We start from the raw sequence: 17318 nt of genomic DNA, 5'->3' as shown, positions 1-17318 counted from the left end.
CTTGTTCCGAGTGTAGTTCCACATTATGGAATAGTGCTGCTCTAGCCACCACTTGTGAGTAGGCTGTGCTGTCTTCCGGTGGTGATGGCCTAGTTGGGTATGTGTCTGGGCTGTTATCAGACACTGGTGCGTCGTACAAGTCCCACGCATCCTGATCTTGGTCATCGTGGCTCATGGCGGTGTGAGCTGGTGAATGTGACGGGGTGTAAGTTGGCGAAGCCGGAGTTACAGGTGGAGGCGAGGGAGGAGGTGTTACCTTTTGTGCTGTTTGTTGCTGAGGAGTAAACTGAAGCGTTCTCTTTCGTTTGACAGGTGGAAGGGTACTGATCTTTCCAGTCCCCTGCTGAATAAAGATACGCTTTTGCGTGTGATCCACGTCAGTGGATTGCAGTTCTTGTTCAAATCTATGTTTCTTCATTTGTGAAGACATAGAATGCTCTTCAGTATAGGAGCCTGAAACAGGGTCTGATGTCGCTTTTTTCGGCTCCGAAAACCCTGTTGATTGTTTTTTCGGCTCCGAGGTAACCTTCCTCTTTTTCTGTGCCGAAATTTCTTGGCCTCTATGGTTTTCGGCGCCACTGTCTCGGCGTCGATCCGTGTCGACACCGAACTCTCGGTGTCGATGCTTCTGTTTAGCACTCTCTCGGTCCCGAGGAGGCTGCGTGCCGGTGTCTCGACCGAAGTCGGACGATCTCGACACTGAATGGGCCTTTTTCGGTGCCGATTGTTGGTCACCGAGAATTTGGGTGGAGCCATGGCCGGTTGGCAGTGGCGTCCCCTGGGCCTTCTTTCCTTTTTTAAGTTCTGATCTCGACGTCTTACTCACAGTTTTTGTAGAGTCTAGCTCGTCGGAGTCTGAATCCTGGATGGAAAAGGATTCCTCCTGTTCCTCTTCTGTCTCGAACTGTCGACGCTCCTTTGGCGTGGACGCCATCTGCAGTCTTCTCGCTCGACGGTCGCGCAGAGTTTTTCGGGACCGGAACGCCCGACAGGCCTCACAGGATTCTTCGCTGTGCTCGGGTGACAGGCACAGGTTACAGACCGAGTGTAGGTCCGTATAAGGATATTTGTTGTGGCATTCGGGGCAGAATCGAAATGGGGTCCGTTCCATCGGCGTTGTTCTCCACGCGGTCGGGCCGACTAGGCCCCGCCGGGGTGCCGAAATCTACCCCGAAGGGCACCGAAGCGCTTCAATGTTCAACGCGTCGTCGTATGTGTCTATCTTGAACCGGATCGCAACGATACCGTCGAAAATCTTCCGTTTTCAGCTATCTTTCCGTTCCGAAACCCGGAGCGACAGGAACACGTCCGAACCCGATGGCGGAAAGAAAACAATCGAAGATGGAGTCGACGCCCATGCGCAATGAGCACAGAAGGAGGAGTCACTCGGTCCCGTGACTCGAAAACACTTCTTCGAAGAAAAACAACTTGTAACACTCCGACCCAACACCAGATGGCGAGCTCATGCATACCATGTGTATCTACAGCGACAGATGTCATCGAACATATATTTTCTTAGTTTATTTTAAGAACCACAGGTTCAAGATTTACAAGTAATACTTTAAATGAAAGGTATTTCACTTAGGAACTTTGAATTAGCAAAATAGCATATACAGTTTTCACACAAATGGCAAATAGCTATTTTAAAACTAGACAATGCAATTTTCAACAGTTCCTGGGGGAGGTAAGTGTTTGTTAGTTTTGCAGGTAAGTAAACCACCTACGGGGTTAAAAATTGGGTCCAAGGTAGCCCACCGTTGGGGGTTCAGAGCAGCCCCAAAGTTACCACACCAGCAGCTCAGGGCCGGTCAGGTGCAGAGGTCAAAGTGGTGGCCAAAACGCATAGGCTTCAATGGAGAGGGGGGGGGGAAGGAGAGGGTTGGTATGGGGGCCGGTTCCAGTCTGCCAGCAGGTAAGTACCCGCATCTTCGGAGGGCAGACCGGGGGGGGGGGGGAGGGGGGGTGTTTGTAGGGCAGCAGGGGGGACACAAGTCAGCACAAAAAGTACACCCTCAGTGGCACGGGGGCGGCTGGGTGCAGTGTGCAAATAGGCGTTGGGTTCACAATAGGTTTCAATGGGAGACCAAGGGGTCTCTTCAGCGATGCAGGCAGGCAAGGGGGGGCTCCTCGGGGTAGCCACCACCTGGGCAAGGGAGAGGGCCACCTGGGGGTCGCTCCTGCACTGGAGGTCGGATCCTTCAGGTCCTGGGGGCTGCGGGTGCAGTGCCTTTACCAGGCGTCGGGTCTTTGAAGCAGGCAGTCGCGGTCAGGGGGAGCCTCGGGGTTCCCTCTGCAGGCATCGCTGTGGGGGCTCAGGGGGGTCAACTCTGGCTACTCACGGTCTCGTAGTCGCCGGGTAGTCCTCCCTGTGGTGTTTGTTCTCCACAAGTCGAGCCGGGGGCGTCGGGTGCAGAGTGCAAAGTCTCACGCTTCCAGCGGGAAACGTGTGTTGTTTCAAAGTTGCTTCTTTGTTGTAAAGTTGCAGTCTTTGTGGAACAGAGCCGCTGTCCTCGGGAGTTCTTGGTCCTTTCTAGATGCAGGGTAGTCCTCTGAGGCTTCAGAGGTCGCTGGACCCTGTGGAACGCGTCACTTTCAAATCATAACTTGGCATCAGCAAAGGCAAAAAGTCAGGGGGGTAACCATGCCAAGGAGGCATTTCCTTACAACGCCCATGCGCAATGGAGCCGAAAGGGAGAAGTCCCTTGGTCTCGTGACTCGAAAAGACTTCTTCGAAGAAAAACAACTTGTAACATTCCGAGCCCAACAATAGATGGCAGGATAATGCACAGCATGTGTATCTGCAGCTACATATGCCATCGAACATATATATATAGTGGCACTGTGGGCAAACCTTTAAGGAAGTATCCTCCATCCCTACCTTTATTCTCTGACCCTTGTGTTTAAAGCTGATTTCGACGGTTGTGCTTTGTCTGTGGAAGACTGTCTCTTCATTCAAAGTCATAGTATCGGGTGGTGTTCTTTGTTGTTCTTGCTCCAAAAATTCACTAAAAAGGCATAGTCTTCTTTGAAAGTATTAATGGTGGGAAAAATGATTTGAAGAGGGTGACCAAGCAAACTGGCTTCTTGGGCAGACATATGATGTCTTGGGGGAAGGACCTACCACATTAAATGGTTTACAACACCCAGCAGAGCAAAAAAATAAATAAATATTCTAACAGAAGAATTCGGGACGCAACCACTAGAAGGCGGAATAAAGCCTAGCATATGAATTCAGAAAAGATTCATATTACAATTTAAAACAAATTTTTTTTTTTAAAAAATGAGGAATTACTTGGTAAATTAAACACTGCTTTTATTGCAGGATTCGGCGACACTTGCTGCTTCTTAATGTTAGATAGACTTTAAGGTACCTGCAAGCAATGCATCCCTGCTGCCAATCTTTGATCCTACTAAATCACGAGCAATCCCCACTCTATTCTCCTGACCTACTAAATCAAGGATTACAAACTAATGCCTGATTATATTTAGAGGATTGAATTGGTGTTATCCTACTTTTGGAGGCTCTCTGCTCCTGTTGCTGAGACACAAGGTCAAAACACAGGAAATGGGATGGATGAATTTAATCCACACAGGATAAATCTACACTTATGAGAAAAGAATTAGGCTGGAGACCTTGCTCACTTTTCCAGGTGAATGTGTTTCAGAGAGTGGAGCAAGGAGACTGTGCAGGGTGGAATGTCTGAGATGGTGATGAGCAGTCCAGTGCAAAGTAGGCCACCATTTTGTGTCACACTGTTGAGCCCCTTCATAACGCAAAAACCAGCAAATTTACAACAGTTTTGAAGGTCCACAGTATCAAAGCACATCTCTGTGAAACAAAATAAACAAGGCCCATTTTGTTGCACCAGCACCCATAGTTTAACTTCCCCTCGTATTCATTTATTTTCTTCTGTATGTACCTGCCAACAACCTTCATTCTGCCTCTCAGATTCTGTTTGTCCCCTTCCTTTGAATCTCCTCTGCCGTACTCCTTCACCTTTTGGGGCCTTGTCCCCAAGCCTGGAATTCTGTGCAACTGCCACATTCCTTTCAACCTCTGTAAAGATATTCTTTCATCTGCCTCCCACTGTTAGCCATTTAGGCCTTTTTGTTTCTACATTTCGTATGTGAAATGTTTCTGCAGCAACTGTTCAATGTTTTGACAAAAGAGCCTGAAACACTAAAAATAAGAAACCTTTTTGTGCACCTTATCTGTAAGTCTTAGAAGCCACTACTAGTGCGGGACTGACCGCTTACATCTGAAAACCAGCGGCATCAATCCTGAAAGCAGCATGAAGCACCCAGCTTATCACTCACCACCAGTGCACCTGGGCTCTGAACATTGTTTTACTGAGGTTCCTTTGTGAATATTCCTGATGCAGTAGTCAAACTTGTTTACAGTTGAAAAAACATACATTTGGATTGTTGCTTTTGAAACAATTACTATTTTGATTAACTACTTAACGTTAAATCAGTTTTTTTCCTTTGTTTGATTTTTCTCTTTAGCTGAGCGCCTTTATGTCTTAATTTCTTTAACTACATTGTTGTCTGCTTCATTACACACATTATTTATGGGGCCTACTGCGCTACAAAAGGCTATGCTACCGAAAGGGATCAAATGTTTCACAAATTGAAACTATCTAACTCTGTCAAATGTTCGGTTTTGGAAAAACTGATGCTAACATTAAGACAGAACCTTTCTCCCATAACTTGACAGTGAATTTTCCAGCAGCAGAGATATTATAAATGGTCGTGGTAACAGGGCTAGTAAAAAAAAAAAAGAGAACCATTTTGTTAATATGAGGATCTAAAAACCTCAAAGGTTCATTCAATAGTTTTTGGTGGTTTAGCTGTACTGGGATTTCATTAAAATTTAAAGCAAACAGTCAAGAAATAGAAGAGGCAATCGAAACAGAAATCAAGTATAAAATATATGTGCAACACTATAGCCCCTTTAACATGCCTAAATTAGAACACAACTTTGCACAAAACAGCTTCTCATACAAATGGGAAACAAAAAATGCCAAAACACAGCATTTACCTGGACAGAAGCCACTCTAGGAGGTAAAACAAGGCCCATATTGTCTCCATGCACCATGGTCACTACCCCAATTGTCCGAGTTGTGAGACCCCAAGAATTCTGAAAGGCATACTGTTTTTCACCCGGTGTCTTGGGATCTTCAAAAACGATTTCAAACATTTTTGAAAAATTTTGGCCCAGATGATGTGATGTTGCTCCCTGGAGAGAATAAAGGAATCATTCAGTTAGCAAAGCTTTCAGCGCTGAAGCACTTAAATCCTGTGTGCATGGACAAAACTTACTGCATAGCATTTAAGGCTAAATACGCGACCAGGCAAATACACCATGATTCAACTGCAGTATGTTGGTTCATGGAACAATTACTTGGGCATAGACGAAAAAATAGAATTCCATGCTCCTTTAAGACGTTTAATTTGCCTTCACTGCGAACCACACTTCCATCAGGTATATATTTAAAATAAAAAAAGTTGATCTTTGTTGGAATCCTTATCAAACTTAAAAAAATAACGAGGTGGAAAATCTATCTTATGAATTCCTAAACGTAAGCACTACATGATCTGCTGATTGGGAAGCTGTGTAAATTATTAGAAAGTTCTATATTTTTGTAGTAATAAAGAACCTGGGCCAATCGGTCAATATTTCTTAGGGACCGTAGGAAGCTCACTCTTTATGTGGTGTATCAAATAACCCAATAAAACAACAAAAGCAACAAAAGCTAAAGTTGCCCCAAGTGGGAAGGGTATGCCCAGACATGGGTCCCTTGCTCACTGTGCCACTGGATTCAAGCTAGCCTGGCTGATGAAGGGTGAAACCCTGAAACTGGTCCCAGGATGCTTGTTTCCAGTCCAGTGAGGACCTGGCTTGGCAGTTCGGGTTGGACTGTTCCCATGAGGGAGAGGGTCAAGACTGATTTGCATATGGTTGGGTTCAAACTGTGGTGGCATGGTGAGCAAAAGAACGATGGATTAAACCCAGATCTGTGACTGGGGGTGAGTGTTTGCATTGTTCAGCACTCCGTCCATCATCCTTTTGTGTTGCATCAGGTTTTTCTCACCTGTACGGTCGTGGTAGAAGCAGGTCTGCATGCTGAGGCAGCAGGTGTCGTCAGGGAGTCCAGGAGGGGTGAAACCATTATGGACAGACTCTGGAGGGCTGGGGAACCTTGCTGGCACCAGTGATAACTTCAACTCTGGTCAGAGACAGCAGGATCAATAGAGGTTTCAGGTGTCGGGTTTCGGCTGTTCTAGAGGCTTCAGAGTCTCTTCTTTTGAAGTTTGATGGAGAACATCTCTGCTGTTCATTTTGGGTGGGGGGGTCGGTGGGGGTCCTGTGCCTTTATTGAAGACAGGCAGTCCTCCCAGGTTTCTGGAGTCTCAGCTGCAGGAGGGGGCGACTCTGGTGCTGATTTTGATGAGGGATGCAGACAGGCCAGTGGGGTGGATACCAGGTCAGCTGCTTCTTTGCCTCTTATGCTTTCACGGCTCTTCTGTGTCCTTGGGCTTTTTAGGTTATCAGGATCTACTTCTCTGGTGCCAAGGGCTCCACTAAATACTGAACTGAGGGACATTATGGGGAGTGTAGGGTAGTAGCCAATGGGCTACATACGCTTGGGGTCACTAGAACACAAATATACGACCATGTCCTGTGGGAAGGGAAGTGGGCATAACACTGTCCCAGTATTCCTAAATCTGCCACCACCAAGATGGCAGATTCTGAAATCTAGTGTCCATATCAGGAAGCTCGTCTTACGGGTGGGACTCACATGAGGGGTGGACACACCTCTCTGAATACTAGATTTCCCACCAGTCCAGGTGCCAAATGGGCCCTGAGGTGGGGCGGTGGGCAGGGATCAGCATCTCCCTTCTTTGAAGTTTCCCGCCTTGGAATGTAGATTTGCCGATTATCTTGTTAGGAGGGCTGGGGGGGGGGGGGGAGAGGGGTGTAAAACCCCTCCCATACCAGGTTCTGTAGCTGACTGTCAGAGCAGGGGCTCTCACCCTAGGTCACAATTATATCTGGTGATGGCAGGCTGGCTCATAGTACTCAGCAAGCACACCAGAGGCTGGTAGGTTGCTAGGGGGCACCTCTAATGTGCCCTCTGGGTGCATGTACTGATAAATCCATCACTGGAATCAGTGTGGGCTTATCAATACGAGATGTTTCATACCAAACATTCCTATCTTTAGAGAAGCCATCATGTAGCTGGGGAACTTGTATTGAACACCGTCCAGCACATGCATTTAAAATGGCTTTCCTGGCCACTTACTATGTATGCGAATTGACAAAGACATAGCCGGGGGATATCTGCTCTTGCAGATATGCCCTCACATGTAATGTAATGCACCCTGCCTTAGGGCTGTAAGGCCTGCTGTAGTGGTGACTTACATATAATGCATGCAGTGTTAGGGGATATGGAACAGACTTGTGTGCCATGTTATGTTTTTACTTTTGTCTGCACCAAGACACAGTCTGCAGTGGCAGCCGGGCATGTGCTTAGTCCCTTAGGGTGACAATTCATGCTGCAGCCCTTAGGAACCCTGTTTAGCACCTCCGGCACTAGATACCAGGAGTACTATTTACTAGAGACTTACAGAAGGTGCTAATGGGGTTGCCAACTGGGGAAGCAACTGTACAAATTTGAGAAAGGGATCTGGCACTGGGGACCTGGTTAGCAGGAATGCACTGCACTTTCAGTCGAAATCAAATCATGTACCAGGTAAAACGTGGGGGTAACGATGTGGAAAGGAGGCACTTTCCTACATGGAACATTGTTTCTTCAATGGCAAAGATCAAGATAGCCCTTTATTCCTCAAAAACGAATAAGAATCCTTACATTGACCTTACATTCGGTTGTTTGGGCTCTGCTGCTAGTTTGGGCTTTTTGCTAACTGAGCTTCGAATACTGCAACAAGGTAACCATTTCACTCCCAATTTCGATAATGCTCTATTATTGTTCCCATTCTCAAGAAAGGTGAATCAGGGCGACCATACATGTTATGTCCCGTTTTCTTTCTTCTATTATGCTTTTCAGCAATATTCTGTTCGGTTAATTACAAAGATGGGTTGAAGTTAAAACTATTCTGTCTGATAGACAAATGTAGGTTAAGAGAAGAGAATTTTCTTAAGAAAGGATGTTGATACCCTATAACGACACGGTCAAGCCCTATTGAGCTTAATTTGAATGCAGACAGCATGGTATTACTCCCTGGAACATGGATGTGAACTCCAGGATAGAGTTAACCATTCTATAGGAAAAAAATATATATTTCCTTGGTCTGAAAACTAATACCATTATGCCCAAAATGTTGACTATTAGTCCAAACACTATTAATTACAAAAACAATTATGTGGATGCCATCTGTTTGGGACCAGTTACATTATATGCTCTACCTATCTATTATTCAGTGTGTATGTGTGTGTGTGTGTATTAAAACGGTTATAGGTCTTGCTCTCCATTTTGACTAGGAAAAAACTAGCACTTTAGAAGAGCATGTTCCTGACTGTTAATAATGTTCTTTCCACTGGGCACTAACTACAGATTCCTCCCTTTTAGAAAACCCCAGGCACCAGACTAAATCTGGTAGACTTTAAACAGCACTGTTTCTGCTCATAAAAAGTTGGTGCCAGCAGGTGTCCACCTCAAAGGATAAGGCCACTACCTACTGGACATCACTAAAATGAAATAAACCTGTACTTAATCCCTGGTAACTTAAAGCAGTTAGGCTTAAATCAAAGGCACTATGCAAAGTATTGAAGCAGTGCATTTACAGTATAAAATGTCACAAAAACAATACAATTCCATAAACAATTTGCAAATAAGGAGAAAATCGTATGAGTAAAATAAGACCAAAACAACAACAAAAATCAATAAGAACAGGGGATATGATTTTTTTAAGATTTAAGATAAAATAACACCAAAAAACACCAAGCGCAAATAGTACTCTATAGATGCGGAAGACTAGGACCTTGGGGCAATTTGAGCCCTTGTTGGTAAACACCAAGTAGATTGGTCCTTGTGAAAGTCTGGAAGTCAAACAGTTCTAAAAATGTTCCAAAGTCCTAATCCAAAAAGGGACTTGCATTTTTCTCTTTAATTGAAAAGTTGTCTCCAGCTGGAATTGTAGCTTTTGCAGTGAAAATGATGGTCAGCTACCTGCCGCAGGCTTGTCCCACTAAGGATCTGAAGAGTTTGAATTTTTTGTTTGAAAAGACCCAAAACAAAATGAACTTAGTAATATTTCAGAGTTGCTAGAGTATTTACAGGGACGATAACGATATTCAGTCTGAAGCTGTGGAACTACCATTTTGTTGTAGGTCTCTTTGGCTCTATTGCAAATGTTTTCAGAACATTTTCCTAGTGCCCAAGCACCCAGAGAAGTACACTTTTAAGTCACCAAGGACCTCAATGGGTTGCACCCAGAGACTCTCACAGTGCTAAACGGAGGCCATAAGTAAAGCCCAGTTCATGTTCCAGTTGACACTGATCAGCTGGGAATTCTAGGTGAAAGGTCTCCTGAAGCTTTTTGTGTCCCTGTAGCCACAAAGGAGGTGAGCCAGCTGACCCTTGAGTCCACTTCTTCATCCTGGGTATACAAGTGTAGGAAGTTGGCTCTGTATGTGCTATTTCAAAGTAAGGAATAGCATGCACAGAGTCCAAGGGTTCCCCTTAGAGGTAAAATAGTGGTAAAAAGAGATAATACTAATGCTCCATTTTGTGGTAGTGTGGTCGAGCAGTAGGCTTATCCAAGGAGTAGTGTTAAGCATTTGTTGTACATACACACAGGCAATAAATGAGGAACACACACTCAGAGACAAATCCAGCCAATAGGTTTTGTTATAGAAAAATATCTTTTCTTAGTTTATTTTAAGAACCACAGGTTCAAATTTTACATGTAATATCTCATTTGAAAGGTATTGCAGGTAAGTACTCTAGGAACTTTGAATCATTACTTTAGCATGTATACTTTTTACATAAAACACAATAAGCTGTTTTAAAAGTGGACACAGTGCAATTTTCACAGTTCCTGGGGGAGGTAAGTTATTGTTAGTTTTAACAGGTAAGTAAGTCACTTACAGGTTTCAGTTTTTGGTCCAAGGTAGCCCACCGTTGGGGGTTCAGAGCAACCCCAAAGTTATCACACCAGCAGCTCAGGGCCGGTCAGGTGCAAAGGTCAAAGAGGTGCCCAAAACACATAGGCTTCAATGGAGAGAAGGGGGTGCCCCGGTTCCAGTCTGCCAGCAGGTAAGTACCCGCGTCTTCGGAGGGCAGACCAGGGGGGTTTTGTAGGGCACCGGGGGGGACACAAGTCCACACAGAAAGTACACCCTCAGCAGCGCGGGGGCGGCCGGGAGCAATGTGCAAACAAGCGTCGGGTTTCCTTTAGCTTTAAATGGGAGACCAAGGGGTCTCTTCAGCGATGCAGGCAGGCAAGGGGGGGGGGGGGCTCCTCGGGGTAGCCACCACCTGGGCAAGGGAGAGGGCCTCCTGGGGGTCACTCCTGCACAGAAATTCCGTTTCTTTAGGGGCTGGGGGCTGCGGGTGCAGGGTCTTTTCCAGCCGTCGGGAAATGGAGTTCAGACAGTCGCGGTCAGGGGGAGCCTGGGGATTCCCTCTGCAGGCGTCGCTGTGGGGGCTCAGGGGGGACAACTTTGGTTACTCACAGTCGTAGAGTCGCCGGAGGGTCCTCCCTGAGTTGGTTGTTCTTCACCAGTCGAGTCGGGGTCACCGGGTGCAGTGTTGCAAGTCTCACGCTTCTTGCGGGGAGTTGCAGGGGTCTTTAAATCTGCTCCTTGTAACAAAGTTGCAGTTCTTTTGGAGCAGTGCCGCTGTCCTCGGGAGTTTGTCTTTTTCGAAGCAGGGCAGTCCTCAGAGGATTCAGAGGTCGCTGGTCCCTTGGAAAGCGTCGCTGGAGCAGGTTTCTTTGGAAGGCAGGAGACAGGCCGGTGAGTCTGGGGCCAAGGCAGTTGGTGTCTTCTGTTCTTCCTCTGCAGGGGTTTTTCAGCTCAGCAGTCCTTCTTCTTGTTAGTTGCAGGAATCTAAATTCTTAGGTTCAGGGGAGCCCTTAAATACTAAATTTAAGGGCGTGTTTAGGTCTGGGGGGTTAGTAGCCAATGGCTACTAGCCCTGAGGGTGAGTACACCCTCTTTGTGCCTCCTCCCAAGGGGAGGGGGTCACATCCCTAATCCTATTGGGGGAATCCTCCATTTGCAAGATGGAGGATTTCTAAAAGTTAGAGTCACCTCAGCTCAGGACACCTTAGGGGCTGTCCTGACTGGCCAGTGACTCCTCCTTGTTGTTTTCTTTGTTTCCTCCAGCCTTGCCGCCAAAAGTGGGGGCCGCGGCCGGAGGGGGCGGGCAACTCCACTAAGCTGGAGTGTCCTGCGGTGCTGTGACAAAGGGGTGAGCCTTTGAGGCTCACCGCCAGGTGTTACAGCTCCTGCCTGGGGGAGGTGTTAGCATCTCCACCCAGTGCAGGCTTTGTTACTGGCCTCAGAGTGACAAAGGCACTCTCCCCATGGGGCCAGCAACATGTCTAGTGTGGCAGGCTGCTGGAACCAGTCAGCCTACACAGATAGTCGGTTAAGTTTCAGGGGGCACCTCTAAGGTGCCCTCTGTGGTGTATTTTACAATAAAATGTACACTGGCATCAGTGTGCATTTATTGTGCTGAGAAGTTTGATACCAAACTTCCCAGTTTTCAGTGTAGCCATTATGGTGCTGTGGAGTTCGTGTAAAACAGACTCCCAGACCATATACTCTTATGGCTACCCTGCACTTACAATGTCTAAGGTATTGCTTAGACACTGTAGGGGCACAGTGCTCATGCACTGGTGCCCTCACCTATGGTATAGTGCACCCTGCCTTAGGGCTGTAAGGCCTACTAGAGGGGTGACTTATCTATACCTGCATAGGCAGTGAGAGGCTGGCATGGCACCCTGAGGGGAGTGCCATGTCGACTTACTCGTTTTGTTCTCACCAGCACACACAAGCTGGCAAGCAGTGTGTGTGTGCTGAGTGAGGGGTCTCCAGGGTGGCATAAGACATGCTGCAGCCCTTAGAGACCTTCCCTGGCATCAGGGCCCTTGGTACCAGAGGTACCAGTTACAAGGGACGTACCTGGATGCCAGGGTGTGCCAATTGTGGAATCAAAAGTACAGGTTAGGGAAAAAACACTGGTGCTGGGGCCTGGTTAGCAGGCCTCAGCACACTTTCAATTCAAAACATAACATCAGCAAAGGCAAAAAGTCAGGGGGTAACCATGCCAAGGAGGCATTTCCTTACAACAAGGGTGCAGGTCCAGTACCTCAGAGCTCCTCAAAGGTCTTAGACAGCAGGCCCTCTCCTCTTTTGCTCTGCCACTGGCCCAAATAGTATTCTGAGGAAGGCTGAGTGCGGAACCAGCTTTGCAAGTTTCACCAGCCTCTGGGTGAGGAGTGAGACTCTTGGACACTCCCCTAACCATGGGATAAAAGTTCCCAGGGGCAACCATACTACCTTTTTTAGTAGTTTGGTCGTCTTACCTCAAGCAATCCCATAGTGACTCTCTGGGAATAATGCAAGGGCTTTCCACAATTCACCTAAGATAAGTTGTGATAATGAAGGCCTCTAAGTTAATTAAGTTCCTGGGCCCATTGTTTCCACTTTGGGAGCAGTTTTCACACCTTATTCAGACCAAGCACCTGCTGGGCAGGTGCTGGAGAGCTATTGCAAATTAGCCTTGATCAGATTTCAGTAGGGCCAAGGTAGTTTTCTAAGAGTTGCATTTTCCATAGATCTGATAAAAATTCAACTTTACTATTATATTGGATATTTATTAAATACCAACTGGTACGGGTCAAACATTTTAGTGCGACTTCATTTTAGAATAGCCTCAACTCCATCTCAGGAACTTTAAGTCACCATCTTTCCCGATCTATGCAAAATCATTGTCATGTCTGTCACTGACGCAGATGTCATCTGACCTCATCTTTCTAGGAACCATGAAAGTGTCAAGTCATTCAGTTAAAGACAGATATAACACCTCATGCGACAGTCTGAGACAAGTGTCTCCATATCAAATTCAAATAACAAAAACAGATATATAGTCAAAATAGTGTAGTCTGAATTGACGTCCTTGTACCTTATATGTTCATAAGTAAACGCCTGAGAGACACACCTTGATGCAGATAATGTTGGTCAGACATTCCTAAACGTACGTCAAAAATTCCCATCTCTGATACGATTTAGTATGGCCAGCCACTTGACCACCTCTGAGGAGGGGTCCTTTGCTCACATTATAGCACCTACTGCTATTACCCTTCGAAGATTTTACATCTCACCTGATGCTGGTAAAGTTGAGAACTGCAGGAAGGCCGCTACTGCTTCACCTATTTGCCCTTCACAGGGATCACTGCTTTCACACCTCCGCTGATCACAACAGCCCTTGCTGTCAAAAAGGTATGCAGTATGTCGCATCTCTCTAAGAAAATGTAGACTGCAGAATGCTCTACTTTACATGATCTTAGTGTAGCACAAAGAACTAGGTTTTAGGGTGTTATGTTTCAGATTACTTTTAAATCATGTTAGAAATGTTCATTTTATTCTTGTTGTTCATATCATGCCTGCTTGCTGTTTTTATGATATCTTGTATGGTTATTTGAGATGTGCTCAGAAACAGGTTTGCCCTCATGTAATAAATGCTTTTAGTTGAAAATGTCTATTCTTCTTAATGTAGTGTGTGTAATAGGTTTCTTTTTGGTACCACAGTGACCCTGATGCTGTTGCAGGGATTTAAAGAAAGCAAAAACTCTACTACCACAATGTTTTTGGTGGAGTTCACCGGGGCTACAATAAACCATCTTTCACATTCAGCACTAGCGCACTGACCTGAGTTCACCTGCATCACCAAAGGGTGGGAAAGCAAACCTTGTAGAACCACGTCAAAGCTGTAGTTTACTCAACACAATACTTTTACTATGCACCAGCCACTGCCTGACCAGTAACAATGTCACTTTGAGCTTTGCCTCTGGGGGATCATGGCACTTCCAATGTTGCACATGTTCCACTCAAATATTATGCATCCTAGCTCGTGGGCAAGCAGGGCAAACTTAGAAGTGACATAATATTTTAAATCAGGTTTTCCTGCCTGGCAAAATGGTGACCAGTCTAAGCAGCAGGGTTCAATCTACTAAAGTGAGGCTACAGAGGGTTGGCCAAAAGCCATTTCTTTTAGTTGCTCTGTAGTAGATGGCACAATAGGTGCTGCAGTCCACAAGTAGCATTTAAATGTCCATGCCTTGGGTGTATTTCTGCAACAGGTACTATGGTTTTAAACTAAAATGTGCCAATCAGGTTTTAGGCCACTTTCAACATGAGTTAGGGAACATAGAATAGGTACTGGATAGCACTGCCCCAGTGTTCAGAGTTCAAGAACCAGTAGATAGGATGGGCAGCGCCTAAAATCTGCAGTGTCAGCGCTGTGGGGTGAACAAGGGAACACTAATACACATGGTCTCTGAATGTCTGCCCCATAGTGAGATACTTGGTCACCATCGTCAGAGAGATAGAAGCAATCATGGAGTTGGTCCCTGGTCCCTCTCCCCCCCCCCCCACCAAACAATTCATTCCCTTGGCTGACTCAAGCGATGTTGGCCCCCAGGCCAGCGCCCAGGGGTGTGGAGTTTAAAAAAATATATGTACTTGTCCATGGGACAAGTTGCTTCATAAATCTACTTGTCCTGTAAAGAAAAATCCACTTGTGCCTTTGGTGCCACGTAGTGTGACAGCAAAATTATGGCAGCAATCTCATTATGTAAGAGCTCTGATTATGCAAGAGCTACTACTCTAATAGGGCTTAAATACTTGCAACTTCAATCCCTACTATAGCAATTTCCTTATTTTTCCCACCTTTCTGCAGAGCTACATACTGAGGCTGGAGGACGCAGTAAGCAATAGTTCCAGGGCTGGAATGTGTCTGCAAACCTCTCTCGTCTCTAATGCTTTCCGATACAGAGAAAGGTTGGAAATTTACTTCTGACAAGGGCAGAAGTAAAACTTCCTCCAAGGTTGGGGAAAAAGTGGTTGGAGGGAAAGTGAACTTGTAAACACTTAGAGTTTCGCATGAGCAAATTTACACAGGCATATTTGCTCCAGCTAAAATACAGTTCACAAATATTTTATTGGAGTGCGATTTCCTGGCCTACATCTGTAAATTGTAAATTAATCAAAGTCGTAAATCTGCATTAATGCAAGAATATATGCTATTTGTGCACTTGTGTGATTTTCTTTAAGATTTGGGCACCTGATTGGTTATCCAAGACCTTTTGTTCGTAATAAATCTATGAGTTGGCTTCTCTGAGTGACAGCATTCTATTTTTTCACAAGGCGCATACTGGCACATAAAATAGTTTTGTTCACACTCTGAACTACAGAGGTAAGGTGTGCTTTTTGAGACCAAAATACTTATAACAATAATGTTTTACAAACACTATATTAAAACAAGACACACTGAATAAAACCAAAAGCTGACCATCAATGTCAGAACCTATGCTTGCTTATCTTCATGTTTCCCATAACCTTGTTGGAATTGGTAACACAGATTTTTCCATTATGACTATTTTTATTATAAATACTAGCATGCTTCAACACATTTTACTAATGATGCTTTAAAAACACGATACCTAAATTTCACAGTAGTTTAGCAAAACGTGTTTTCCCTACTTGCATTTTTTTGTATATATTTTATTCAGAAAGCAAAGAATAACCAATCTTTCTTTCAAGCCTCTGCAAATACCTGCATCAAACCAGACAGCATTCTTGGAGCATTATGCATAGCCTTATATTGTTAAACTTTGCAAATGTGTGCACACATTTTTATACCGGAACCACTGACATTAGTGCAGTCCGAGCTTACAACAGTTCCTTGGAGTGCTCACCCTAATAAAGACTCTGCATTAATGAACCATAAATACAAGGTTGAACAGAATTAACATATGGACACAAATGTTACTTTAACTGCAGATGATGCCCTTTCCTGATCCATAATGTGGTATTGTAAACTGGCAACTGAAGGGTTTGTGCTGCAGGGGGTTGGGCTTACTTGTCCCAGGGACAAAAATAAACATTAAAGCTTGTTGCCCTTGACCCCAAACAATATGTCCTGGACTTTGGCTATAGGAATTCCACACTCCCGCAGGTCCATCTTCTGTTTTGCAGCCTGGGTTCATGCTAGCCAAAAAAGATATAGCTAAGAGCACCTATTAAACAGCGAAGGATCCCTGGAATGGACCGATGTATGGAGGCAGTGAGGGCAGTCTACGCTAGTAGGGGCTGACCTAAGAAGTTTGATAATATTTAGGGCCGATGAAGAGACTATTATGGTTTGAGAGGTTTGGGGTTGGACACACAGACACCTAGGCTGCTCGCTACAGAAAGATGAGGTCCGGCCTGCAAGTAGGTAATCTAACAGAAGAGAAGCAAGAAACTGGGGTAGGAAGGCAACATCCAGTTGTTAATATGTTTGAAGACCAGGTGGTGTGAACTGTAGAAGTTGATGTAAGAAAAGAGAAAACTGGCAACTACTGTTTCAATATGAATGTCACTTGCTCTATATTTTTTTAAATAATGCAATAAAAGGAAATTATTAAAAAAATATTAGTAGGTGAATTCCCTTCCCACCCAAAAAAATAAATGAAACACTGAGGGTGACCACTCAAAAAGGGATACTTTGCAACAAAAGCGTACTTGTAAAAATAACAATGCACAAAGGTTTTGACATTAAATGCTCTTGACTGTGGTGAAAAGATCTAGCCAAGGTTCATCCTTTAGCTGGAATATGCCCAGTGCAAGCTCAGGATGTAATCTACATTTGTGATCCATCGGGCACCATTGGCTGAATTAGTCCGCCACTAGGAAATGCCAAGATGCGCCAGAGACAAACGGACTCCTTGTACAGGATGTAGGACACAACCCCACCTTGATTGTTGCAGTACCAAATGGTGATGGTGGTCGTACCAAGAACATGAACCAGCCTCCCCTTGACGGACAGAAAGAAGGCTTTCAGCACCAGGTGAAAGGTGCACATTTCCAACATGTTGATGAGTTAAGCTTCACCTGGAAACCAGAGTCCTCTGATCTCCTCCACTCCAAGATGACATCCGCAGTCCAGAAGATGCAAATCCATCACCAAACCTGAACTCTGTCTAAGCCTCCTTGAGCAAAATATCCAGTGCCTCTTGAAGCAAGGTGGACTGGTGATCTTCTGAAAGCTACTCATAATAGGGAGGAAGATGCAATGAGT

The 17318-nt window shown here is 45.2% G+C and overlaps 1 protein-coding gene across 3 annotated transcripts in view; it reads right to left on the bottom strand.

Moving 5' to 3' along the window:
- The window catches only part of EPRS1 (glutamyl-prolyl-tRNA synthetase 1), a 488457-nt gene that overhangs the window by 90926 nt on the left and 380213 nt on the right, over window positions 1-17318 (bottom strand). For all 3 annotated transcript variants that reach the window (XM_069233874.1, XM_069233875.1, XM_069233876.1), the window contains one exon: window positions 5042-5239. In XM_069233874.1, the coding sequence (XP_069089975.1) occupies window positions 5042-5239 (198 nt within the window). The remainder of the gene's footprint in view (window positions 1-5041; window positions 5240-17318) is intronic.

Source organism: Pleurodeles waltl, chromosome 5, assembly GCF_031143425.1.
Source record: "Pleurodeles waltl isolate 20211129_DDA chromosome 5, aPleWal1.hap1.20221129, whole genome shotgun sequence".
Classification (NCBI taxonomy): Eukaryota; Metazoa; Chordata; class Amphibia; order Caudata; family Salamandridae; genus Pleurodeles; species Pleurodeles waltl.
Note: the sequence above shows the minus strand (reverse complement) of the source record. Positions and strands in the feature narration are given on the sequence as shown.